The sequence below is a fragment of the Sphaerodactylus townsendi genome, linkage group LG16 (genome assembly GCF_021028975.2).
Source record: "Sphaerodactylus townsendi isolate TG3544 linkage group LG16, MPM_Stown_v2.3, whole genome shotgun sequence".
Classification (NCBI taxonomy): domain Eukaryota; kingdom Metazoa; phylum Chordata; class Lepidosauria; order Squamata; family Sphaerodactylidae; genus Sphaerodactylus; species Sphaerodactylus townsendi.
This window is the reverse complement of record NC_059440.1, coordinates 27919731-27947298: the sequence shown is the minus strand read 5'-3', so window position 1 is coordinate 27947298 and position 27568 is coordinate 27919731. Positions and strand designations below refer to the sequence as shown.

General features: G+C 48.4%; 2 protein-coding genes across 2 annotated transcripts; both read right to left on the bottom strand.

Moving 5' to 3' along the window:
* Window positions 1–584: 584 nt before the first annotated feature.
* On the bottom strand, window positions 585–7380 carry TNFRSF18 (TNF receptor superfamily member 18). Its single transcript, XM_048519397.1, has 6 exons — window positions 7153–7380; window positions 6578–6715; window positions 4835–4922; window positions 4125–4213; window positions 3201–3326; window positions 585–2015 (listed from the first exon to the last, which is right to left on the bottom strand). The coding sequence occupies exons 1-6, from the start codon at window positions 7280–7282 to the stop codon at window positions 1876–1878; spliced, it is 711 nt and encodes a 236-aa protein (XP_048375354.1). The 5' UTR covers window positions 7283–7380; the 3' UTR covers window positions 585–1875.
* Window positions 7381–18430: 11050 nt separating this feature from the next.
* On the bottom strand, window positions 18431–27515 carry TNFRSF4 (TNF receptor superfamily member 4). Its single transcript, XM_048519316.1, has 7 exons — window positions 26373–27515; window positions 24436–24558; window positions 23816–23917; window positions 23671–23737; window positions 21419–21633; window positions 20537–20656; window positions 18431–19546 (listed from the first exon to the last, which is right to left on the bottom strand). The coding sequence occupies exons 1-7, from the start codon at window positions 26497–26499 to the stop codon at window positions 19473–19475; spliced, it is 828 nt and encodes a 275-aa protein (XP_048375273.1). The 5' UTR covers window positions 26500–27515; the 3' UTR covers window positions 18431–19472.
* Between the last annotated feature and the right edge of the window lie 53 nt (window positions 27516–27568).

The following is a 27568-nucleotide window of genomic DNA, read 5'->3' as shown; positions in this document are numbered from 1 at the left end:
CTAAACATAAGGAAGGACTCCCTGACAGCAAGGGCTCTTTAACAGTGGAATATATTGCACTCAGAGGCTCATTCCGCACATGCAGAATAATGCACTTTGATACTGCTTTCAGTGCTCTTTGAAGCTGTGCGGAATGGCAAAATCCACTTGCAAACAGTTGTGAAAGCGGTTTGAAAACGCATTATTTTGCGTGTGCGGAAGGGGCCAGAGTGTGGTGGAGTTTTATTCTTTGGAGGTTTTTAAACAGAGACTGGATAGCCAACTGTTAGTGGTGCTTTGATTGTGCGTTCCTGCATGGCAGGGGGTTGGACTGGATGGCCCCTGTGGACTCTTCCAACTCTATGGTTCTATGAATTTCAGACTGGCCAGCCGTTGGATTTAAGGGGAAACCCCTAAGTAGGCAGCAGACAATGAGACTCTGGAAAACATTTCAAGGAAGACGTGGTTGTTCACAGTGTGGTTCAAAGAAAGTGAAAGCCCTGTGCCCGTAAATCAAGCAGGCCTGATTGTCACACCCCACCAACCTTGTGAATTTCCACACGATCCGCCTTCGTAGCCATAGAAGGAAAGGGGGTGGGGAACTATTTGCCTTGCCAAAATTATGTTGTTTTATTAAAGAGCTTTCGATCAAGGTTTACAAAAAGGAAGCACAAAGAAGGGTCGATGCATTAATTCTAGGAAAAGAAGACTTTCATTAGGGGAAGTGTTTTGGCAGTGAAAGCAAATATGCCCTGGTGCATTACGGAACACCCGAAAGGGAAACACCCGCCAGTTTTTCCTGAGGTAAACCGCAAACGAGAAATGCCCATGACGGCCTGACAGCGCAACCCAAAATAGTACCTTAAGAGAACCATGTTGACACATCCTGGGGCCAGCCACCCCTCCTTGGTATGCAAACCAGCTGGGGAATCCAAATTACTCACTTTTTTTTGGGTAAATTTGAAGCTGGATTTCTGTCCTTTTGTTTGCTTCCAGAGAAATGCATCAATAGGGAAAATAGGTCAGATTAATCACCGCTTTGCCTTTTGTAAAAGGCTTCCTACCCTTTGGTCACAGACAAGACAAAGAGGGGTAAGGGAGTTACGGTGTTTAGGGGTGTTCAGGTCTCATGAGACAGCAGGTTATTTCCTGGCAACTACCCCTGTTCCCTGGGGGCGCTTCCCAGACTGGGGAGGGGAAAATGGGGCTCCACACCAGCCTCGTGAAGCATTACTTTGGCCACACAAAAAAAAGAGGAAGGGACGTTGTCATATTGGGACAAAAGTCTAGAGTTGGCCCCAAACTCTATGTTTAACTCGAGGATTCAGTTCCTCAGAGTGGGTTGCCGGCTGAGGGTTAGGGTTAGGGTTAAGGTTGGGGTTAGGATTAGGCTGGGTTGCCGGCTGAGGCTGCAAACCTTTCGCTTTCTTTGGAATACCCAACATTGAGGTCTGAAAAGCCATTCAGCTCCATCCTACTCGAGATCTCCAAATCCCACTCCTTGCTGTTTGTGTCCTTCTCTAACGCCACCTCACTGGCATGTGTCAAGGGGTCAGTCTACTTGACATCAAAGTTGGCCACCCTCTGTCTAGATCCCAGCCCTCCCCTTCCAAAGGTGTGGCGGTTTCAGAGTTCCAGGCAGGCGGATGGGCTGCTCCCTGCTTCTGCCGTTTGGAGGGATGTCCTTTGTCCCTCGAGCCCTCCTCAGAGTCCAGTCCGCAATCTTTTACCAAAGGAGCTCTACAGCAAGCCAAAATGGTCAAGTTCGCGCATGGGAAGAGTTGAGCGACACATGCGAACGGTCCGTCCCAAGCGAGGCCCCTTTGACCAGAAGCTGCCGTAATATCCCACAGTTCAGCCATGAAGAGGTGAGATACTGAGGGGTGCAGGTATCCTTCAGTGTACCAAGAAGGGAATCAAGTCCTTTTCTTCCGCCGTTTTTGGCCCCTGTTCTTCCTCCGGGTACTGGCAACTGCAGGTGTCCTCGTGTTGTTGTGGACTCTGCACCAGGTTCAAGGCTTCAACGGCTTCTGGGTCTGTGGGGCAAACATACAAATGGTTGAAAATGCTTCTCTTCTTGGGTGTCTTATATCAGCCCCAAAAGTCAGGAATCCTGTTTTCAACAGAGGACAGCTGGATGCCTCTTGGGAACCAAAGAGCAGGAAGCTTTGGAATATGCTGCCACAGGAGGGGGTGATGGCCACTAACCTGGATAGCTTGAAAAGGGGCTTGGACAGATATATGGAGGAGAAGTCGATCTATGGCTACCAATCTTGATCCTCTTTGATCTGAGATTGCAAAGGCCTTAGCAGACCAGGTGCTTAGCAGCAGCAGCAGCAGCAGCAGCAGGCCATTGCTTTCACCTCCTGCCTGTGAGCTCCCAAAGGCACCTGGTGGGCCACTGCGAGTAGCAGAGAGCTGGACTAGATGGACTCTGGTCTGATCCAGCAGGCTCTTTCTTCTGTTCTTAAGCTGTCCTGTTTTTCCTGTCTTCAACATGCTGTTAGGAAGCTAAGCTTTCACTCCTACAGCTCAGTAAAGCATAAAGAATATCAGTTCTGCGGATCAGGTCCCTCTGGTCTGGCAGCCTTTTTTTCAGATGCCCACCCCCAAGAAATGGAGTCCATGGCTCTTTTCTACCCGTAGCTGGTTTAGAGGTGAGCAGTGTCTAAAAACATGGAGGCTACAGGGAAGGGCGAGGTATAAATCAAATAAAATAAATACTCTGAATTTGATCCATTGAGCATCTTAGCATGCTATGGACTTGTCCCCATTGTATGCCTCCAATACTTCGTCTGAGAAAAGCTGCTGAATTTATCACCGCTATCTCCCCCAAATATTGTGGCAGCGAGTTCCAAAGGTCCCTCATGAAAGACGGCCCCCACTTCATCTTTACGGAACACATTTGCTGGTCATTTTCATTGAGTTGGCCCCTATGTTCTGGTATTATGAAAGAAGGCTACGTCTTTCCCTCCCTCCACCCTGTTAATCTTTTATGACAACAGACACGTCTGTCTCCTCCTTCAAGAAGACCTGAAGAACTCTGAGACCTGTTTTGGGTGCAGACTCGCCTCGAACCTGGGACCTTCCGCACGCCAAGCGGACGTTCTGCCAGTGAGCCAAGATCCCTCCCGCAGATCCAAGCAGATGAAATATCGGGGGTTGGGGGGTTGGGGGTGGGAAGGGGAACCACTGGACATGAACCATAGAATTGGCCTCACCTTCCATCTCGGGGACTTTTTCCTTCTTCTGTATCCACATGCAGAGGAGTAAGCAGAACATCATCACGATGATCAGGAATATCCCTGCCGCGGTCAGAATCGCCAGGATGCTGGTGAACAAGGAATCTGAGGGATTGATCAGGATTACGATCAATAAGGGACACCGGAGCAGTTCACGTTCCAGCAAGAATGCTGATCTTGTCCTTCCAAACAATTGGAGGGTTGTTGTTTTTTTGCTCATGTGCAAAACTGAACCATTCCTAGAAACAGGAATTGTTCTTGCTCTTCTGAGACAGAATCATAGAGTTGGAAGAAGAGAAGAGTTTGGATTTATATCCCCCTTTTTTCTCCTGTAAGGAGACTCAAAGGGGCCTACAATCTCCTTCCTCCCCCCCACAAACACTCTGTGAGGTGGGTAAGGCTGAGAGAGCTCCAAAGAACTGTGACTAGCCCAAGGTCACCCAGCTGGCATGGCTTGGAGTGCACAGGCTAATCTAGTTCCCCAGATAAGCCTCTACAGCTTAAGTGGCAGAGCGGGGAATCAAACCCAGTTCTCCAGATTAGAGTGCATCTGCTCTTAACCACTACATCATGCTGGCTCTCCAGAACAGAATGTGGACAGTCAGTATGGTGTAGTGGTTAAGGTGTCAGACTAGGATCTGGGAAACAAAGTTCGAATCCCCTCTGCAACATGGAAGCTTGGTGGGTGATCTTAAAGCCAGTCACGCGCTCTCAGCCTCGACCCTGGCAAGCATTTAGATGGGAGAGCTCCAAGGAATACTAGGGGCATGATGGGGAGGCAGGCAATGGCAAACCACCTCTGAACGCTTTTGTCTTCAAAACTCTATGGGGGTTACCATAAGTGAGTGGTGACTTGGCAGCACCCCAAAATAAATAAAAATAAATGGAAAGTGCAGAGGGTACCTGACTCCAGAGTGGAAAGAACAATGCCACACTGTGCATTGTGGGTACTGTTTCCTTTCTGGACAGTTTGCAATCCGTTGCTGCTGCAGCTATGATAGAAGAAAAAGAAGAAGAAGAAGAAAAGTTATGGTTAAGACTTCTAAAACAATACATTTAACTCCACATCAGGTATCAGGCACCCAACAGACGGAGCTATAAATTAATCTGTCCCTGGGTTGCATCTGACTTAGATGGACTTTGGGAAAGCACACAGGTACACTTATTCTTAGGAGCCGTGTGGCATAGTGGTTAAGTGCTTGCACTGCCACTCACACGGTCAGGAGTTCGAGCCCCCTGTGGGTCAGATATCCTGGCAGCTGGCTCATGGTCAACTCAGCCATCCATCCATTCCTTGGTCAGTAAATGAGTACCTAGCACATAGCTAGGGGGTAAAGAATAGCCGGGGAAAGCAATGGCAAACTACCCCACAAAAACAGCTTGCCTATGAAATCACTGCTTGCAGTGGTACCCCAGGGTTGGACAGGACTGAAGGGGAAACTTTACTTTACTTTACACTTATTCTTAGCCCCTCCCCCAACAATGCAGGGGAAATGGTATTGTCCTACTTTGCAGGGACATTGTGAGGATTACAAAGAACGTTCTGGCTTTATGTGAATTATTGCTATAAATACTTTGCATCGGCATAGGTGCAAACGTAAATAAAAACTTACTCTGTCCAGGCAGTGCAACACCCCAGCTTCCCATCTGAGTAGGTTCCGAGGGGACACTCTTTGCAGAAGAAGCTAAAGTCAATGGTACCTATGAGCGAAAGGGGAGGGAAGTTAATGTGAACTTCTTCTAGGTAGTGATTCCCAACTGGGTATTTAGTTGACAAGTCAGCAATGCAGAGCCAATACCGAGTTCTGAAAAACTCCAGGTTCCATCCAATAACCTGTCAGATCCTTCTAGAGCCCACCCTGTGACCTAACAAATCCTGCTAGGCTTCGCCCCATAACCAGCCAATAAGCTGCCTGATTTTGCTGAGTGACCCACCTATTTCTGCCAACCCTCCCAATTGCATCTGACTCCTAATTTACATGTCCGTTCAAAGATTTCCCATCTTGTGCACCACTAGCATCTCAGATATCTCTATATTTTGGCAGGGTCTCTTTCCTGCTTCTACCACTCCACCAAGGAACACCCCTGTGCTGTGGGACCCCTGCCCACTGCAAAGCATGCTGGGAGCATGTCCTAGGGCAGTGGTGGCGAACCTTTGGCACTCCAGATGTTATGGACTACAATTCCCATCAGCCCCTGCCAGCGCGGCCAATTGGGCATGCTGGCAGTGGCTGATGGGAATTGTAGTCCATAACATCTGGAGTGCCAAAGGTTCCCCCCCCCCCCCACCCCCCCCCCCCCCCACCCCCCCCCCCCCCCACCCCCCCCCCCCCCCACCCCCCCCCCCCCCCACCCCCCCCCCCCCCCACCCCCCAGCTGTAATCCTGGGAGAACTCCGGTCCCTTACCTGGACAGAGGCATACGTAGGGTAGAGCAGCCAGGGCGTGGGCTCTGGGTGCTCCCTGAATGGGTGCTCCCTTGGCCCCCTGGCTCCCTCCCTGCCTGCGTGCAGCTTTAAACTGCAGCTCCATCTCCGAAGTTTAGGTGGGTAGAGGGAGACGGATTGCAGGGAGGGTGGGGGGAGAAAAACCTCATGTGAGCATGAAACCGGAAAACAGGGTTTGGTTATTACAGCTAATTAGTAGAGGACTCTCAATGTTGGTCTCTGACTCCATCAGGAAAAGCCCACCCCTGCCCAAACAACGGGTGCTGAGCAAACCTTCAACGAATCCCGCCTGTCACGGGACAGCTTCCCATGAAGCGGAAAGCAGTTTGGTCAAGGGAAGGGCTAAGTGGGAAAAAATTAGCACCATTTCTGCAACTGTTCAGCAATGCAGAAGCAGGAGAGGAGGAGGAGGAGAAGAAGAGTTTGGATTTATATCCCCCCTTTCTCTCCTGCAGGAGACTCAAAGTGGCTTACAATCTCCTTGCCCTTCCCCCCTCACAACAAACACCCTGTGAGGTAGGTGGGGCTGAGAGAGCTCCGAGAAGCTGTGACTAGCCCAAGGTCACTCAACTGGCATGTGTTGGAGTGCACAGGCTAATCTGAATTCTCCAGATAAGCCTCCACAGCTCAGGCGGCAGAGCTGGGAATCAAACCCAGTTCCTCCAGATTAGATACATGAGCTCTTAACTTCCTACGCCACTGCTGAGATCCTAGTGAGATCCATTAGATCTCCCCTCCATTTCCACTTTGCAAAATGAAAACAGCCACGGCGCTTCTCTACAACTCCAGACCTGAGGAATCCTGTCCAACATTATTGATCTTCTCGTCCATTCCCAAGGAACATAAAGGTTTCTGGAACACATGAGGAAAATGCCATACTAGAGGTAGTAAAGATCTACTCGAAGGTTACCTGAGCACTGCAGCTCCTCCCCTCTCTTGCATTCTGGGACTGGCCGACATTCATCACACCGCGGGTTAGAATAGCTTTCCCCAGGACCGCATTTCTTTCTGGAAGCCAATTCACTGGAACATGGCGTGGAAGTTCCTCCTGTCAATGAAGGAAGTTTGGTTTAGAAGAAGAGTTTGGATTTGCACCCCGCTTTCCTCTTTAAGGTATCTCAAAGTGGCTTACAATCACCTTCCGTTCCCTTCCCACAACAGACACCTATGAGGCAGGTGAGGCTGAGAGAGTTCTGAGAGAACTGTGACTGCCCAAGATCACCCAGCAAGCTTCATGTGGAGGAGCAGGGAATCAAACCTGGTTCTCCACATTAGAGTCCACCACTGGTTCTAGACCAGATTCATGAGGTCTAGGAGACCTATTGTTATGACTTGCTGTTCTATTTACTGCCACAAGTGGCCACAAACAATGGCACTGCATTTGACTGTAAAAGTACTAAAGTGGGGATGGGAGGAGGCTGAAATGGCAGGATAAAAATTAGAAAATTCTCCCTAACCTCAATGAAAACACCGGAGACAGCTTACCCACACAGCATATGTTGCCACCACCTTCTGCCTGTGATAGAAACCCATTGGCTCCTGCTAACTCTCCAGATAGCCAGAAGACTGCGAAGAAAACCCAACAGGTCTCTGGTCCTTTGGTCGCGGCCACCATCTCTTCCGTTTGTGATCCGAGCTTTGAAACGGAGCCCTGTGCTTCCCTTCGTCCGCCAACGTCTCCCTGGCCGTGTGGATCTGCCCGCTCCTCTCTACTTCTCCGCCTCCTCTTCTCTTCCCTGCCTCGCTTAGTTCGCCGCATTATGTAGCCTGGAGCCCACGCACTCTGGTGGAATCGAGTCATGTGGTCTGCTTCCTGTGGCATTCTGAGTGCTGCAACCTCACCTCTTGCTGAAACAAAGAGGAAGTCGGAGCCTCTTCCAGCTCACAGCAAGAGATATGCTGAAGCGTTGCACTCAGGGCTGTTAGTTAGATATATGGATTAACTGATGCACCTTTTCCCAACTGGTGGTCCTCAGCTAAGGCGTATTGGCAGAAAATGGAGCCCGGGGCAAGAACTGAGTTTCCCCCCACCCCGTGCAGGCAGCCTCTGGGGCGAGGAGAGGGGCTGGAGGACAGCAAAGGCCAGGAGCCTGTGGAACCCCCCTTCCCAACTTGCTCTGCTGCCCTGCGGGGCCACCACCCAGAAGGCTGGCGGATGGGGCAGCGAATGGGTTGCCCAGTGGCATCCTTGGGGTGGCCAACCCGGCGCGCTATCCACAGAGGGGTGGGCTCTTCCTTCCAAAGAGAGCGCCAGCCACGCAGGACCCAGGGGGAAGGAGGAGGGGTGTGGGGGCGATTTTCCCCCCCATGTGACTAAATGTGTGCTGCCCGGGGACATTTGTCCTGAGATGCCCCCCTGGGCCGTACGCCCCTGATGCCAGCCTTCAGGAGAGGCCTGGGGGTCTCCTGGAATTACAGCTCATGCTCAGACTACTGAGACGAGTTCACTGGAGAAAATGGATGCTTCGGAGTGTGGATTCTGAGCATTCACCTCTCTGCAGTCCCAGTCTTTCGCAGGCTCCATCCCCAAAGGCAGCAAAGAGAGGGTTTTAAATTTGCTTCAAGTAGCAAAAAAGATCCCCAAGTCAGCCCTGCCCACTTGGCTGTAGCTGCTCTCTGGCCTGCTTCCCGTTTCTCGTAGAAAACCCACACAAATATGGTCAGCATAACCACAGGCTCAGTCAGACACGGAGCGATGTGTGTGAGAAGTGCGGACGCACAAGTTGAAGAAGGTGAGATATTAGTCAACCTGACGTCAGGTTAACCACTAGACTTTGCTGCCGGCTCCCTAAACGTCACCGAGATGTGTCGGTGCTGGCCTTTACCTTTTCGCTGAGGCCGACAGAGCAGCAGATTTGATTTGGGGACAGCACCTGCTTGGGGGGGGGAGGGCGTCACACATGCTGCTGTCAGCACGAAGGAAGACAGACCTTCGAGCTAGGTTGGCAGCTCAGACAGGTGCTGAAAATGTCAAAGTGAAGGGCAGAGGTGGGAGAAGGTCCGGGGGAGAGTTGAGGGGGAAAGGGGGTGCCTCCCCAAGTTTGCAGAGATCTGCCACAGACTCTGGGACACCATGCAAACTACAAACCAGATCATCTACAAGCAGGCATGCATATCATATGCACCAATTCTTTCCAGTGGCATCTATCTATCTATCTATCTATCTATCTATCTATCTATCTATCTATCTATCTATCTATCTATCTATCTATCTATCTATCTATCTCCCCCCACCCCCCCCCCCCCCCACCCCCCCCCCCCCCCACCCCCCCCCCACCCCCACCCCCCCCCCCCCCCACCCACCCCCTCCCCCCAAACCCCCCCCCCCCCCCCCCCCCCCCCCCCCCCCCAATATTCCCCTCCCACCCCCCCCCCCCCCCCCCCCCCCCCCCCCCCACCCCCCCCCCCCCCCCCCCCCCCCCCCCCCCACCCCCCCCCCCCCCCACCCCCCCCCCCCCCCACCCCCCCCCCCCCCCACCCCCCCCCCCCCCCAACACCCCCCCCCCCTACCCCCCCCCCCCCTTCCACCCCAACCCCCGCCCCCCCCCACCCCCCCCCCCGACCCCCCCCCCCCACCCCCCCCCCCCCCCCCCCCCCCCCCCCCCCACCCCCCCCCCCCCCAACCCCCCCCCAGACGGCATCCGGTACCAGAGGTGAGTTGTTGTCAGCTGATTGTAAAGCACATCAGCACCCTTGACAATTTCTGATGAGAATGATTAAAGGTTAACTCGGCCTCCGAGAACACCCGACCGTTCTCATTCTGAATTTGTAGCGCTCTCTTGTTTCCGCCCATAATAGAAATGAGGGAAGCGCGAACTAAAATGGCGCAGCGGTTAGTGTTGAACTAAGTACTGGGAGACCTACACCCAAATCCTCCAGTTTGCCGTGGCAGCTTGTCAAATAACCTTGGGTGAGTCGGACTGCCAACTAACCTACGTTACAGGGTTGTTGTGAGGAGAAAATGGCAGCTGGGAGGTCAATTTGGCGGGCTGCTTCGAGGCTTCATTGGAGAGAAAGGCAAGGCACAAATGAACTAAATCAGCGATGGCGAACCTTTTTGAGACCGAGTGCCCAAATTGCAACCCAAACCCCACTTATTTATTGCAAAGTGCCAACCCGGCAATTTAACTTGAATACTGAGGTTTTGGTTTAGAAAAAAACGGTTGGCTCCCTCTTCCTCCGTCCCACCCACTCGAGCAGGGGCCAGCCTGCTCTAGCCTCCACAAGTCCCACGCGCACCGCTCTGTGCCTCTCTAGCATCTCTGCCTCCTCTCCCCCCCCCCCCCCGCCACCCAGGCAGCAGCCACCCGGAGCACAGGCACCAAGCCCGCCAGCCGAGTCCTCCCTGCTCACCGCAGTGCACGCACATCGTGCTCAGTGGCCCAGACCAGCCTAGATGTGTGTGTGTGTGTGTGTGTGTGGGTGATTCCCCCCCACATGACAAACTCTGTGTGCGCGTGCCCACAGAGAGGGCTCCGAGTGCCACCTCTGGCACCCGTGCCATAGGTTCGCCATCACTGAACTAAATAAATAAGAAACGTTGCACCTCAAAACAGTGTTGTGCAGTGGTTAGAATATCCCTAAGTTATGTAACTCAGTGGGTACTGCTTGGCCAGTCATTTGCTCTCAGTCTAACCTACCTCGCAACATTGTTTGTTGTGGACAAAATGAGGTGAGAGAAAACACATATACCACCTTGAAACCCTTTGAGGAAGGATGGATTAAAATGAATGTATACAGACATTCCCTGAGGTGGTAGTACACTCAAGATGCCCCATGCGTACTTTCTGAGGCAAGATCCCATTAGCCAAAGTACTACCTATATCAGTGGTGGCGAACCTATAGCACGGGTGCCAGAGGTGGCAGAGCCCTCTCTGTGGGCACGCGCAGAGTCGCCCCCCTCCCCCACACATCTAGGCTGGCCTGGGCCGCTGGGATCGATTATTAGCATTAAACTTAAGACCTAGTTTTGGGGAAGCAGTGTAGGTAACCCTGTTAAGCGCTGTTAAACCCCACTGAATTTCATGCAAAGAACTAACGCATGATCCTTTACCTGGGAGTAAGCTCGGTTGCTGTCAATGAGGCTTGCTTCTGAGTAAACCCTCCTAGGGTCGTGATTCACCCATTGGAAGAGTTGCATGGTTGCGTCTAAGCAAAGCCACCGACTTCCACCAAGCTTACTCCCGAGTAATGCACGCCTCGGAGCCAACCGTTTTTTTTCCAAACTAAAACCTCAGTATTCAGGTTAAATTGCCATGTTGGCACTTTGCAATAAATAAGTGGGTTTTGGGTTGCAATTTGGGCACTTGGTTCTCGAAAAGGTTCACCATCACTGACCTATAGTAAACCCTCTAGTGCAGTGATGGCGAACCTATGGCACGGGTGCCAGAGATGGCACTCGGAGCCCTCTCTGTGGGCACGCGCACACAGAGTTTGTCATGTGGGGGGCGGAAAATCACACACACACATCGAGGCCGGCCTGGGCCACTGAGCATGACGTGCGCGCACCGCGGTGAGCAGGGAGGACTCGGCTGGTGGGCCTGGTGCTTGTGCTCCAGGTGGCTGCTGCCCAAGGGGGGGTGCACAGAGGAGGCAGAGATGATAGAGAGGCACAGAGCGGTGTGCGGAGGACTTGCTGGAGGCTAGAGCAGGCTGGCCCCTGCTCGAACGGGTGGGGCGGAAGAAAAGGGAGCCAACCTGTTTTTTCTAAACTAAAACCTCAGCATTCAGGTTAAATTGCCGGGTTGGCACTTTGCAATAAATAAGTGGGGTTTGGGTTGCAATTTGGGCACTTGGTCTCAAAAAGATTCGCCATCACTACTCTAGTGAGTTCTCACTGCGCTATTGCCAATCCAATGCCCTTCCAGCTATGCATTTACGCACTGGCACCAGTCTTCTGTCAATCCACAGTTGCAAACCCACGCAAACAAGGATGTCAAACAGTCAATTGAAAGAAAACTCAGAATCCTCTCTGGTTATATAACAAAGCACGTTATGAATTTGGATTAGTAAACAATTCTGTTACCCAGTTAATAGCCAATGCATAGCAACACAGTCAAGCTGAAATTCAATATCTCCCTAACAATAAGAGAAGCCCCTGCAACCTAAGGTCTGATAAGGGACTGTGTAATGCAATTGTTTGAATATCTGACTGGGGGATTTTTTGGGGGGTTATAGTTTTTCAGCCTCCCACATGCTGTTGTGGGGTTTGGAGTTGTGCAGGTAGCTAGAGAAAGTGCATGCACATAGGTGCAGGTGTAACCTCAGCTTGTGGGTTCTGTGGGGCAGTACTTGGAATGAGTTGCAACAACAATTTTTAAACAACAAAATGGTTTACTTTTCTGTACAATTAACACTTTTAAAACATCAACATTTAACGTTACAATTCAAGGTCCTGTTCAGGTTGCATTTCAAGTCCTTCTATTTACAGTCTACTGATATTGCCAAGTCCAAATTCTTCTTTGCAAGTTGGCTGGCTCCTGAAGACTCCAAGGGCTTGATGAACAGGTTGCAACATGATGAAGGTCTCCAGGAGAACTCTCACCCATTACAACCACAAAAGAAACCCTGAAACAATAAACTCCAACATTTACAACACAGCAAAACAATAACTACCTTCCCAGTAGTTCCCAACAATATTGAAATTACCTTAACAAGGTGTTAAGGGCTTATAGAAATCAAGGTCCGAGTCTGGTAGCCTTGTTCTTCTGCAAAAGAGCTCTTTCAGCCTCTCTGCTGCTCCGAGTCTCCACCCCTTACTGGGTCAACCCATTCTGGGCCAACCCATTCTGGGCATGGGGGTTACACAGGCGCACACACAAACTGTCTGGCAAGCCACTTCCTACTCATACCCAAGCACTAGCTGCTCACTGTGGTTGCAAGGGAGAGCATGGGGTCTGGGAAAGGTCACAGCTTCAGTCTCGAATACTTCCAAGACAAGGTTGTTGTATCGTAGGCGGTGGGAATGACCTTTCATTACCTCTGACTTTGGAGAGTTGATGGAGGCTGCAAAGACGGTGTCCTTTTGTGTGCTTAGTTTTCAGCGCAGCCGTGTGCTTCGCCATGGGGTCTCCCTGCATTTCCTCATCGGCCCCTTCCGCACGTGCAGAATAAGGCACTTTCAATCCACTTTCAATGCACTTTGCAGCTGTGCGGAAGAGCAAAATCCACTTGCAAACAATTGTGAAAGTGGATTGAAAGTGCATTATTCTGCACGTGCGGAAGGGGCCATTGACATGCATAGAGGAGCTCTGTGGCTTTACTTGAGCCTACCCACCGGGGCCGTACTGCCCAGGAAAACATATGAGGTCAAATGTCCCCAAGCTGCGGCCATTTAGACATGGGGCAGGTGGGAAATCACCCCACACACCCCTCCTCCTTCCCCTCAGGTCCATACACTGACTGAGAGCAGCAGTGGTGTAGTGGTTAAGAGTAGGTGTACTCTAATCTGGAGGAACCGGGTTTGATTCCCCACTCTGCCGCTTGAGCTGTGGAGGCTCAGATTAGCCTGTGCACTCCCACACATGCCAGCTGGGTGACCTTGGGCTAGTCACAGTTCTTCTGAGCTCTCTCAGCCCTACCCACCTCACAGGGTGTTTGTTGTGAGGGGGGAAGGGAAAGGAGTTTGTTAGCCCCTTTGAGTCTCCTTGCAGGAGAGAAAGGGAGGATATAAATCCAACTCTCCTCCTCCTCCTCCTCCTCCTCCTCCTCCTTCTCCTTCTTCTCCTCCTCCTCCTCCTTCTTCTCCTTCTCCTCCTCCTCTTTCTTCTTCTCCTTCTCCTTCTCCTCCTTCTTCTCCTTCTCCTCCTCCTCCTTCTTCTCCTCCTCCTCCTCTTCCTCCTTCTCCTCCTCCTCCTTCTCCTTCTTCTTCTCCTTCTTCTCCTTCTCCTCCTCCTCCTCCTTCTCCTCCTCCTCCTTCGTCTCCTTCTCCTCCTCCTCCTTCTCCTCCTCCTTCTTCACCTGGTGCAAAAAAACATGGTTTGGTCATGGTGGGGGAGGGCGGCTGCCCATACGGGAGCAGGGGTGTTGGGAGAGAAAACTCAGATTTCGCACCAGGCTACATTTTCCCCAGATGCGCCTCTGCTAGCCACCCTTTTGTCCGCCCCCCCAAGGAGAATGTTTCTGGGTTTGGATGGTTGTTTGCTGCCCATTTATGATTGTGTTAATGCTGTTTCTTTGATCTGTCCCTCCTGGGATGGATCAAAAGTGTTTAAATAAGATCAGTATGTGACTTGTATGGAAAAGGCCTTCAAAAGGAAACTGTTTTCAGAAACAACAGAGTAAAAGCTGCTTGGAAACGTTTCCAGAACCAAACAGGGGCAAACTAGTGTGGAACGGCACGGAAGGTTAAATAGTACCAAGTGGGGCTAGGAGACAGCCACTGATTGCAATGTGGACTTTAATGTAATATAAATATACTGTAACATAGGATTTAACTGGGACACAGGGCCCCCTCTTCTGACCCCTGTTGGCAATGCAGCTAATTCAACACAACGCCAAAAGACATCTAGCAGAGCTTTATAGAGGACAGAAGTAATATTATTAAGTATGTGGGCAAAACAGACTCTCCGAATGAAAAGGTAGTATGTCTTTACTTATAAAGCGCTGGGGTGCAAAAGATCCTTTTTTGTCATTTGCTTGCGGGCTTCTAGAAGTTGTGCGGTTGTCCCTTGTTGAAAACAGGAAACAGGGCTCGTTTGGTCTGGCCTCAGTGCCATACAAGATATCCACTGATCAGTTGATAATCAACGAGGCAAAAGGCAGTGTGGTGTATTGGTCAGAGCAATGGTTCCCAAACTTTTCCAGACCACTGCCCCCTTGCCCCTAGACCACATCCCTAATCCAGTGGTGGGATCCAAAAATTTTAGTAACAGGTTCCCATGGTGGTGGGATTCAAACTGTGGCGTAGCGCCAATGGGGCTGGGCGGAGCACGACAGGGCATTCCAGGGGCGGGGCATTCCTGGGCAGGGCTGTGGCAAGAACGCAGCCGCTGCGCCGGTCCTTGGGCGGGAAACGAATGCACGCAGGCGCAGGCTGCCACGCCCACCGGTGCACCTCCTGCTAGACTGCTTCAAGTTCTGTGTGCTACTGCTGAGAGGAGGGGCGTAACTAAGGCAAAAATCACGTGGCAAAATCACCAATTAGTAACCCCCTCTCGGCACACACAAATAATTAGTAACCTACTCTCGGGAACCTGTGAGAACCTGCTGGATCCCACCTCTGCCCTAATCCCCCACCCACCCACAACATGAACACACCCCTCTTTCTTGATACTGGGTCTCCTACAAATGCAAAATAGCAATATGGAGAATTGGCTTTTCTTTTTAAAAAAGTCTTGCCTCGCAAAGCAGCAGCTATGGGGCTCCTTGCCTTTGCTTCCCGCCACACCCCCCCTCCGGGCTACACAGCAAGGTGAGCGCTGCTTTTCCTTAAAAAAAGGAAATTAAACTCTGGGGCGTTAAACTCTGGTCTGCGCAATTCCAGTTTATTGTTTCGCAGCACTTTGGCTTCCCAAAGGTATCTTGTTGGCACTGTAGGAAAGAAGACTAGATGAACCATCAGTCTGATCCAGTGAGACCTGTCTTATGTTCTTCCATTTCAGTTCAAAGGATGGAAGTCCTGCCATTTGGGGATCACGGGCGTCTTCTGCAAGGAGCACATCTTTTCTGCTGCTTCAAGGAAATCAAAACGGAGGGGAAATTTAGACAGGAAGAGACTCGCTGCTTTTGCTAAAGTCAGCATCTTCTACCTCCGGGAAAATAGGTACAGTCCCTGCACGTCACATGGGAAGATAAAATCAAAGATGGCAGACGAGACGCATCAAGTTCCCAGCTATTTTAAGAACGGCTTGGTCTCTTGCGTAGGCAGCATCTCCGCAGAACTTTTCCCCCCGGAAAGCAGGTAGGAGACGGAAATTCAAAACACTGTCACACATCAAAGGGAGCGCTTCTTCTTCAGAACATGGAGCTAAGGTTTGAGTTGATCCTGCAAGACTTAGGCCTCTTCCGTACATGCAGAATAATCCACTTTCAATCTACTTTGCAGCTGGATTTTACTGTATGGAACAGTGAAATCCACTTGCAAACAATTGTGAAAGTGGATTGAAAGTGCATTATTCTGCATGTGCAGAAGGGGCCCTAGTTTTTGGGACTCTTTAGTTTGGAGAGGAGACGTCTGAGGGGGGATATGATTGAAGTCTATAAAATTATGCATGGGGTAGAAAATGTTGACAGAGAGAAATTTTTCTCTCTTTCTCACAATACTAGAACCAGGGGGCATTCATTGAAAATGCTGGGGGGAAGAATTAGGACTAATAAAAGGAAACACTTCTTCACGCAACGTATGATTGGTGTTTGGAATATGCTGCCACAGGAGGTGGTGATGGCCACTAACCTGGATAGCTTTAAAAGGGGCTTGGACAGATTTATGGAGGAGAAGTCGATTTATGGCTACCAATCTTGATCCTCTTTGATCTGAGATTGCAAATGCCTTAGCAGACCAGGTGCTTGGGAGCAACAGCAGCAGCAGAAGGCCCTTGCTTTCACCTCCTGCACGTGAGCTCCCAAAGGCACCTGGTGGGCCACTGCGAGTAGCAGAGAGCTGGACTAGATGGACTCTGGTCTGATCCAGTTGGCTTGTTCTTATGTTCTTATGTAGTGGCAACTATGGACTCTATCCTCAAATCTTCAGTGATTTCCCTACCCAGAACTGACAAACCGAAGGAGACAGTTGAGAGGAGGGTGACGTAAGTGCTTGGTATATTCTGAGAAATGTAGGTCCCAGGATATGTTGGGTACCACAGACATCACACTTCCAAGTCATGCAGTGGAAAAAAGACTTTATTTCTTCATTTACAATCTGCAGTTCTCACTGAGACTCAAGGCAAATCACAAAATATAGCAGTACAGTATCAGGCATAGCATATCCTAAACGCTGTAATAAGGGAGAGTACAATGAAAACATTGCAGTAAAAACAATATAAGACATGATAGCAAGAATGCAAAACTGGGTGACGGACAAAAGAGTCAGGCTGTAAAAACAAGAAATGCATACAATAAAAACTACCATATACAACAGCAGAGGCATACTGCCCAGGGGGACATATGGGGTCAAATGTCCCTGGGCTTTGGCCATTTAGTCACGTGGGGGGCGGAAAATCGCCCCCATATCCCTCCTCCTTCCCCCTGGGTCTATACCAGTGATGGTGAACCTTTTTGAGACCGAGTGCTCAAATTGCAACCCAAACCCCACTTATTTATCACAAAATGCCAACCCGGTAATTTAACCTGAATGCTGAGGTTTTAGTTTAGAAGAAAACGGTTGGCTCCCTCTTCCTCCACCCCACCCACTTAAGTAGGGGCCAGCCTGCTCTAGCCTCCAGCAAGTCCCACGCACACTGCTCTGTGCCTCTCTAGCATCTCTGCCTCCTCTGGCCCCCCCCCCCCGCCCCCCAGGCAGCAGCCACCCAGAGCACAGGCACCAGGCTCACCAGCCGAGTCCTCCCTGCTCACCGTGGTGCGCGCACGTTGTGCTCAGTGGCCCAGAACAGTCTAGATGTGTGTGTGTGGGGGGGGTGATTTTCCGCCCCCCACATGATGAACTCTGTGTGTGCGTGCCCACAAAGAGGGCTCTGAGTGCCATCTCTGGCACCCGTGCCATAGGTTCGCCATCTCTGGTCTATACACTGACTTCAAGACCTGGTGCAATAAAAATGGTCGTGGTGGGGGAGGGCAACCGCCCATACTGGGGAGGGGGGAGCAAAAAACTCAGATTTTGCACCGGGCTACATTTCCCCTAGATACTGTACAACAGCCCTCTGCGACCCTGGAACAGTGTCCTCAGGAAGAATCCCATCTGGGCACAGCAGGTGGAAAGAGGACAAGGTGGAGGGAATTGACCATCCAAGCTAGATAAGATTTTGGCAGCTATGACGACTAGCTTGCTATGACCGTCTGCATGAATGCTGAAGCTCGTACTATGAGCCAAAAGGGCTTGGAAATCTTTCCAATGTGGAATAATGAGGGTGTCACAGTTGGGCAGTTCGTCACACGGAGATAGAAGCACAGAGCATGAAAGAGACATAAATCTTTTACTGGTTGCAACAGGATGCTCTTCATCAGTGCCAAAATGCTATGTGTAAACACAATATAAAAAGGCTGCGTATAAAACAACTGTTCACAAGCAAGAGCAGAAAAAAAATTCTGCATACGTTCAAAAAACCCCAACGAATTTACAAAATTCAAATAACTGGTTGCATGCGGGGCTTCGCTTTTTTGTTTGAAAGTATTGTTTTCGAATGCACTAGGGGTAAAGCCATCAGATAATCTCTCCTAGAGACTCCACAATCTCTCTTGAGATATAATTCAAAAACCAAACAGCTTTGCAGATCATCAAGAGACCTAATTTACAATCAGGGGGCCAACGTTTGAATTTCACTGAAATTGTGACAGAAGGGTTGGAAGCTGGGTTTAACGGGGAAACGGAGCTCTCTCGACCTGATGTCTGCTAGTACAACAGCCAATTTAATATTCCAACCCCAATTCTCTTTGCAGTTAAAGCTGGGAAATTGGGAAATTCTGGGAGATCCAAGGTTGGACTCTGGAGAGGGCAGTGTTTGGGGTGGGTCTGAATAGGTCATCCTACAGCACAGGTGTCAAACTTGCGGCCCTCCAGATGTTATGGACTACAGCTCCCATCATCCCCTGCCAGCATGATGCTGGCAGGGGATGATGGGAACTGTAGTCCATAACATCTGGAGGGCCATGAGTTTGACACCTATGTCCTCCAGGAAAGAAACTAAAAATATGTTCAAATCAAACCACAATTGAAATCAGAAGTTTTGGGACAAATTAAGTCACTGGAGGCCTGCTAACACAGGTATGAGTCACCATCAAAACTTCATATTGAAAGGCAGGAATTTGGGCATACCTACCCTACTTAATTAAAAATTTTCTACTGCCGTATAAGTCTCTGGTAGCTAGAAGCAAATCCTGTCAAGTAGGCCTGCTTTATTGAAACATAAATTTCCAAATACATAAAAAAGATAACCTCATGAAAAGATTTACCGAAGTGGAGAGCTTATGCAGGAAGACAGAAAAAGAGGCTGGGAATCTCTGACCAAGAATTCTCGGCCTCTTTCACTCAAACCACAACCCCGGGGATTCTTTGGAGGAAACTATGGCCTCTTCTGCACACGCAAAATAATGCGTTTTCAAACCACTTTCACAACTGTTTGCAAGTGGATTTTGCCATTCCGCACAGCTTCAAAGAGCACTGAAAGCAGTTTGAAAGTGCATTATTTTGCTGTGCGGAATGAGCCTATGACATGGGATAAAGTTGGAGACGTCAACTGGAGATGGGATAAAGCTAGAGTTGTTGGATCTGAGGATGCCTCAGAATAATAGCTCATCTCTAGATTACAGAGGTCAGTCCCCCTTCAGAAATGGACATTTTGGATGATGGACTCTACGGTCTAATAACCCAATGAGGCCTCCTCATGCTCCATCCCCAGAACTCAAAGAATTTCCCAACCTGGATCTGGAAAGCCATTCCTTCCACAAACCCCCTTCCCGCATCAATCACCAGCGGCCAGAGCAGACCTGGAAATGCTCTATAAATAACTGACACCGATCTGCAATATAAACAGGCCCTGGGAAAAAAATTGCAAATTTCCCCCACACTCGATTGGAACAACTTTAGGAGATTGATGAAGTAGGAGCAAAAGATTTGGGCTTCAGGTGATGGATAGGAATGGATACTCTCCTTCTCCATGGCTAAGTGTTGAACCTTTTCTTCTCAGCTAAAGTCAGTTTCGCACAAGGCTGGCTTTGGTGTCGATTTGCTCTTCCTGGATAGGGATACGAAAGCTGTTTTTTCCATCTGAAAGGCAGAAGGGGAGGTAGAATTATGGAGGAGAGACGTGAGAAAACAACCAGCATGCATTTGGCCACAACTAATTTTTTTTTTTAATCTCACTTTGGGAGGGACTGCCATTTCACACAAAAAAAGGAATGAGAAAACAAACAGCATTTGTTAGTGTTTTTCTCTGGTCTCCAATAGTGGACGAACTGATTTAGGTTCAATTTGCATTAAAAGCACACTGCGACAGGCAAACATAGATCGAATTCTCTGCCTCCACACCCACAATCAAAGCACAAAGGCCAAAACCTTCCCCTGGGGTTGACCCCGCTCCCCAGTAACTTGTAGACAGAGGTATACTGCCTCTAAACATGGAGGTTCTACTTTTGGCCTTCCCCTTATATGCATTTGTCTGATTTCCTTTAGAAACTGTGTTTGTCCATTTGTGTAATTATTGTGCTTGGATATGTTAGTACTGTCGGTTATAAAGGGCTCATTTGTGTTGTTGTTTTTATTTTTATTTATTTATTTATTTATTTGATTTTTATACCGCCCCATCCCCGAAGGGCTCTGGGCGGTGTACAACAATTAAAACACAGTATAAATAAATAAACATTTAAAAGCAGCGATAAAATTCCCAATGCATTTACCGAATATAAAACTCAAGGTTTAAATTTAGAGTTAAGATCAAGATATAGGTGGCGTCCAGCATTCTAATAATATAAAATCCCTCCCTCCCCACGGTTTTAGCTGACAATACATGCATATATTCTATATTACAATTTTTATTATTTATATCATTTTTATAATTGAATCTGTTGGCCCTATATGGGAACTTGAGTCTTGACTTTTTGGGTTCTTAACTCTTCTGTCTTTTTATTTTTCCCCTTAAAACTGCCTAAGTTAGTACCATCACTGTGTCTGCATTGACCTGTATCTTCCAGTCTCCCAAGGAGGGAGGGGGCGAGAAAGAGAGAGAGAGAGAGCCCTCCAAAACTGCCAGGGACTCACCCTTATATATCTGTTCCGCAAACCTCCCTGGTTCCTTAGTTTTCCCAAAAATCTTCAACAGAATAATCACGCCCGATGCAAGAAGCAAGGCTGTAGCGACGAGGATGTACAATAAATATTCTACAAGGTAAACAGAAGGAGAGGACCGAGGGTTAGAACAGTGGGGAAAACCAAGGGGAAGGCTGCCAGATCCAAGTTGAGAAACTCTTGGGCCCCTTCCGCACTTGCAGAATAATGCACTTTCAATCCACTTTCACAATTGCTTGCAAGTGGATTTTGCTATTTCGCACAGTAAAATCCAGCTGCAAAGTGGATTGAAAGTGGATTGAAAATGCATTGTTCTGCATGTGCGGAAGGGGCCTGGGAGATTTGGGGGTGGATTTGGGGGAGGACATGGAGCTCTCTGGGGTACAAGGCCACAGAGTCCGCCTTCCAAAGCATCCATTTTCTCTGAGGTCTGAAGATATGCTGTAATTTTGGGGTGTCCCCAAATTCCCTGGGAATCTGGCATCCCTTCAATTGTCTGTTCCACCACACATACACGTTGACACGGTATCAAGATGTTTCCCCCCTGCATAAATATATCAATGCACTTCCTTTAGTCTATTTGGGGGAGATGCAAGTGAGCTGAAAGAGTTGCGGCAAACTACATTTGCGCGGAGATCCCGCCAAACTCAGAAACAAAGAATGGAACATTCCAAGTCCACTAGTTCCACTTCGGGGGTTTGGAATTTCAAAACCTAAGGGAGAGATTTGGCCAAGGAGAAGTCAGTAGACCTCCTCACAGGCCAAAGGCGCCCTTATTCGCTTTGCCAAAATTAGCAGCGCGTGGGGACGAAAGTTCGAGCACCCTGTGCCCAAAGCCCACCGAGTTTTCCTTACCAGAGTTCTGAACACCACCTGATGGGCCCTCCGTTGGCAAAGGAATCGAGGTAGATGAAGTCGAGTTGGGCTTCGTAACTGACGTGGCCTGACCCATTTCTCTCTTCGAAGAACTCTTGATGGGTAACTTGGTTGTCAGAGTGGGGGCATTATTGCAGATTGCATCTTCCTCCCTGCTCCCGGCTCGGAAAACTGTTCTTCCTGTAGCCGTACAACTGTCATTTTAAACAAAGGAACAGAAATGAAACATGGGTACTCTAATAGGAACTTCGTTGCCATCATAGATGGAATTTGGGGTAGTACTCTTAAGCAGCAGCGGCATAGTGGTTAAGAGCAGGTGCACTCTAATCTGGAGGAACCGGGTTTGATTCCCTGCTCTGCCACTTGAGCTGTGGAGGCTTATCTGGGGAATTCAGATTAGCCTGTGCACTCCAACACACACCAGCTGGGTGACCTTGGGCTAATCACAGTTCTTCAGAGCTCTCTCACCCCCACCTACCTCACAGGGTGTTTGTTGTGTGTGGGGGAAGGGAAAGGAGATTGTAAGCCCCTTTGAGTCTCCTATAGGAGAGAAAGGGGGGATATAAATCCAAACTCCTCCTACTCCTCCTATTCTTCTTCTTCTTCTTCTTCTTCTTCTTCTTCTTCTTCTTCTTCTTCTTCTTCTTCTTCTTCTTCTTCTTCTTCTTCTTCTTCTTCTTCTCCTTCTCCTTCTCCTTCTTCCCCTTCAACTTTATTGCGATTTTATTGTTTCATGGCTGTTGATTATATTGAACTTGATCTTGTTTGTTGTTTGGCTAAGAAATGATGGGGTAACACATTTTATAAAATGAACTAATAAAATTAATTACTGCATTTGGGGAGGACGCTCAAAGCGTGACAATTTTCCTCTTTCCACCTGTACTTTGGGATGGGCAAAGTTTCTCCTCTCCTCTTCATTTTTTTCTCTCTGGTTTTTCTCAGGCCTTCTGCTCCTGAATTCTGATTTCGCTTGAAGACTTTCTATGAATTAATGCCAGGAGTTTAATTTGCCACAACCCTCCGTTCCTCTTGTTAACCCTGTCTTTCCTCCTCTCTATATTACTGAGGCATCTCTGCATATTGATCAAATGCGCCCACAAAAATCAGCCTCAGAGCAACAGTCTGCACACCACGTTATTGATGTGCACATTAGGAAAACACCACACACTGAGAATCGCCATACAGATATCACATCAAGATTCCTCTTTTGCACTTTATTTAAATTGATTTACGCAGGTTACCATGGTGACAAAGCGAGAGATCAAAATAGCAGTGATCTGAAAGCTCTTGCGTGCACACTGTGCGATCTGCAAAATTCGGGGGGGAAGGAATCGATGCATTCCTATTGTGTCGGTAATAAGCCAAATGATTCCAAAATCCAAAATCCAAGAGAACATCAGAGAAGGAAAATGTTGAAAGCATCCATATTATGATCTGGAGTATTTGGAGGACAAGTCGTAGTCCCTTCCACACATGCAGAATAAATGCACTTTCAATCCACTTTCAATCCATTTTGCAGCTGGATTTTACTGTGCAGAATAGCAAAATCGACTTGCAAACAGTTGTGAAAGTGGATTGAAAGTGCATTATTCTGCATGTGTGGAAGAGGCTTTAGTTCAAGATTTTTAAAACAACCACCTGTTATCCAGGGAGGATGTTGGTTTTAATGTTGAAACCTATGCTTTCATTTTGCTTCTGTCTTATACGAACAAACCCAGAATTCATTGCTTCCAAGCTAATTTCTAGTGCCTCACGTGGCATTTTCCCCATTAAACGTACACATTTTCCAACGTGCGTCCACAAAGCAACATTGCCATAGAAGCAGTATGCATTGTAAAGCTAAATATCATAGGAATGGCAATCAGTGGTGGGATCCAAAATTTTTATTAACAGGTTCCGATGGTGGTGGGATTCAAACAGTGGCGCCACCGCACACACGCACCTCCAGTTCCTATGGGCAGGGAGGTTGCTTTAGTAACCCCTTCTCGGCACTCAGAAAAAATTAGTAACCACTTCTAGAGAAGTGGTGAGAACTGGTTGGATCCCACCTCTGAATGGCATGTAAAAATGCGCACACAAGGATAATAAAGCAATAAAACCCATCGGTGAAAAGCTAAGAATGTCAACAAACCGTAATAGAAATCGAGAAACAAAAGAGAGACTATTCACATAACCCTCCAGTTTCTGTTGGGTTCTTAGCACCTTTTGATCTACTTACTGGGCATACTTACTTTGTCCAAGGGGTGCATGCTTTCTCCCCTCCTTTGGAGAAATGTCCTTTAGGGCAGGGATTACATCCTGGAACAAGACAGTTTGGATGTTAATAGAGGCAGGGTGTCTGACAGCATCTTGACTGACAGAAAAAGCTCTACTCACTTTTCTCGCCGAACCCAGAGGTGGCTGGCTCGTGGCCCGGGAGACACACGCAAACCGTGTCGGAAGTGCGTTCGCACTTCTTCACCCACTGAAGTCCGTTGGCTGAGAAATAGAAAGCACAAAGGATAGTGAGAAAAACACACACGGCACATCTTTTTCAGCAGGTGTCCTAGCATCCTGGCAGACCATTTCTTTGGTATAAAGCTCAATGAGCAACGAAGATTGCTGAAAGTTGTAAGTAAAAAAACGGAGCCCTAATAGGGTGGGGAAATTAAGAGAAGATAGTGACTCGATAACTGTAGCAATTGATTTATGCCTATTTAATTCTAAGAACTGGACAAGATACAATATTCGCTGTATATTTTTATAGATTTGTTTTGTTGGAAACTTAATAAACTTAATAAACATTTTTACCCCACCACCCAAGGAGTTCAGTGCAGTGTTTATTGGTCTATCTGTCTTTCCTCTCAGCGTCTGACAGTCAGTTCAACCTCATGAAAATTTCTACTGGGATAAATTTTGTTCTTCTATAAGGTGCCTCTGGGCTTCCGTTTAATTTTGCTGCAGGCGACTAACACGGCTACCTCTCTACAATTCTTGTCCTGCCAAAGGGGACTTACCAGGGTCACAGATGGTACAGCTCTTACAGTCCCACGTAGTGAATGTCGGGTTATACGATCCCTCATCACACGGTCGGCAAATAGTGTCGGTGTTTCTTGTGCAGCGGGCTTGCATTGTTGTTCCTAAATGGGGGGAAAAGGGTTTTGAGAGAGGAAACTACGCTGCTCAAGCAGACAGCGACGTGTAGCAAAATGCAACTGGTTGTAGCGCCCAGAGGGAGAGACAAAAAGAAAGAGCTGATAGATTCATCAACTGGTTGTTGAAAACAGGGAGAAATATTTCCTCCTTCTTCCAGAATGTGGGAATTCGAGGGGCACGCAATAATCCTGATGGGCAGTAGATTTGGAACGGACAGAAAGTAGATCGGCTTCCTCGTTTGCTTGTGGAACTCACTGCCACAAGATGGAACAACAGTGAAAAGCTTAGATTGTTTTAAGGTGGAATTCAGGCATCTCCATGGAGGATAGGTTCATTCCATTAAGTAAGAGCCTCCATGTTCACTGGCAGTCTACCTCTGAATATCAGTTGCTGCACATTGATGACATGGTGGGGGTAACTCTGATTTTCATGCCTTTTTTGTTGGCCATCTGGAGACACCTGGATGACCCCTGTGGAAAAGAGGATGCTGGACTAGATGGACTATTGGCATGATCTGGAAGGACTATTGTGGCTAGATGGAACAGTTAAAAACCTACCTTTCCCCAGCCGATCAGCTCTGCTGAATCAGATCTAACCCAGTATCCTGTTTCCAAGATAAGCGAGTTAGTCATGTCTTCAGGAAACCTCAAGGGGAAAGCTATCTGCTTCCTGCACTCCGTGTCTCACATCAGCTCATATTCAGAGCTACTGCCTCTGAACATGGAGGGTTCATTGACTTATCCTCCAAGTCTTTGCCTATTCCTCTTCTGTTGAGAAAAATGGAAAATTTTGACCATCCACACCTCTTGAAAACAGCCACCTTTCCTAACCAGCTTTTCCTGCATTTCTCTAAACAGCTTCCTCCATGATCTCACACACTTCTGGATGCCAGCAGACTCTGACCATGAGTCCTTGAGTTTTGCAACACAGAGATTGAATATTTGATGTCATTTTGAACAGAGTCAAATCAAATCCAGCTAAATATGGTTTCCTTTGCTTGGCAGTGGCTTTCCGGGGACTGGATTTCAGGTTCCCCAAATGCATCACTGGGCCCTGCTGTCAACCAATGGGCTCTCCCAGTAAGGGACTGACTTCTGAAATGTGTGTCCCAGAGGTGAGCAACTACCAGTCATCGGCAGAAATCTGTCCTCCAACTGCAAACCCTGAAGGCAAGCAGCATCTTCGACAAAGAGCTGGAACCTGCAAACCCCCCATCTCACAGGCGACCCTGAAAGAAAACAAAGGCCCCTTCCGCACACGCAAAATAATGCGTTTTCAAACCACTTTCACAACTGTTTGCAAGTGGATTTTGCTATTCCGCACAGCTTTAAAGAGCACTGAAAGCAGGTTGAAAGTGCATTATTCTGCATGTGCGGAATGAGCCTAAGATTCACGCACAGCAGCACCTTAAAAGATCAGCAAGGTCTCCATTAACTCGCTTCATCAGATATAATAAAATCTGATTGTACTCGACTCTCAAAATGTATACCTTGGAAATTTTGTTTGGTCTCAAAACTTGCTCTTCTACTGTAGACCAACATAGGTACCCACCTGAAACTAGCAAAGAAAACCAGTTACTGACTGGGATGCATACCCAGCGATGGAATCGAAACCAAGAGCTTGGAACAATTCACGCATCGGAGATGAAAAGGGGGAAGGCTGTAGGGTCAGCATCCAAGCCCGCTCCTTGTGTTTCTGTGGAGGCTGCGTCTCATTCGTGCTTCTCCAGCTACCCCCAAAATACACCCACGCTCACTGCAGTATCCAACCTGTCCATGATAACAAAGCGTCAACTCACCTGGAGCACAGAGGTGACAGCATTTCAGTCCGTCCAAAGGATATTCCTGTGGGCCACAGCTTAGCCCTGAACTTCGAAGGACAAGTGAGAAAAGGAGAAACATGGAGAAATTTAACCGGTATGTCATGTTTCACCTCAATTGGGCTGCCACCGTTTGTTTGACTACTCCAGTGTACACCTTCGGACAGATAAAACAGCCAAGAAAGGTGGCGTGCTGCTCTGAAAGATGAATGGCTGTGACAAGTTCCTATTGTTAGGGCATTTCCAAGAAGTCTTTAAGCACCACCTTTTTCCTCCATATTGGGGTTGCTGGTTTTTTTGAAGAAATTAAAATACGAACATTTCTTTTATGAGTCAGCTCTGCAAAGGAATGTTGCAAAGAAGAAAATATTGCAGCCATCAGCCTTTTTGAAAGAAGTACTGCTAAAGTAGGACCAACGCTTTTTTGTTTTGCATTCAATTCTTATAACCGTGATTTTTGTTCAGATTTCATGACTTTCTGCTCGCTGGATCAGATCTGCTTGTTCCTTCTACTCAAACCACAAATCGTGAGCAACGCCCTCAAATTCTTGGGACGTTGCTGCTTTTCGTTGACTGCTCAAAAATTAGTCTAAATATTTATCATCTAGCGCAGAATGTTCCAGCTTAGCAGCTCCAATCCTGCTGGGCAGGGGGAGGGGGCAACATGTTTGGCAGGCTTTTGAAACAACATTAAAAAACCAAGTTGCACTTATCTTTAGTTGTTGTCTTCTGTGCAGGCACGCATGGGCCTGTGCCAGTGGAGTCCTGCACAGAAGACACAGAATTAAGCAACAACATCTTTAGGGTGATCTGCAAGGAGCATTTTCAGATGGCCTGAAATGGGCCTCTTATTTTGCCCATGAAGAAGAGCATTCGGGAACCTTCTGGTATCTCTAAGGTACCACTTAGAACACGAGTACCCAACGTGGTGCCCATCGGTGCCTTTCATGGCACCCACGTTTTTAGAAAATGGTCAGGGCTAGGTGGGGCTTTTGCCCAGCAACATTTCTGATTGAGCATTAGATGCTTGATTGGCTGGGCAGAGGCTAAGCCACAGAACTAGATATTTAAACTTCGAAATCCAATTAATACACCATGAACAGGGAATTCGTCTTTTGCAGCTTCTTCTGACAACTGTCTTTGGAAAGTGCATTATTCTGCGTGTGCGGAAGGGG

Bases quoted from the DNA above. Each gene is read 5' to 3' on its own strand.
- TNFRSF18 (XM_048519397.1), bottom strand. From the start codon at position 7,282: ATGGTGGCCGCGACCAAAGGACCAGAGACCTGTTGGGTTTTCTTCGCA. The intron at 4,923-6,577 runs GTAACCTTCGAG...TTTCGCTCATAG, and splicing joins GGAGGAGCTGCAGTGCTCAG to GTACCATTGACTTTAGCTTC. The intron at 4,214-4,834 runs GTAAGTTTTTAT...CTTCTATCATAG, and splicing joins TGTTGCACTGCCTGGACAGA to CTGCAGCAGCAACGGATTGC.
- TNFRSF4 (XM_048519316.1), bottom strand. From the start codon at position 26,499: ATGACATACCGGTTAAATTTCTCCATGTTTCTCCTTTTCTCACTTGTC. The intron at 24,559-26,372 runs GTGAGTTGACGC...CCCCCCATTTAG, and splicing joins CTGTCACCTCTGTGCTCCAG to GAACAACAATGCAAGCCCGC. The intron at 19,547-20,536 runs GTGAGTCCCTGG...TCTGCCTTTCAG, and splicing joins TGCGGAACAGATATATAAGG to ATGGAAAAAACAGCTTTCGT.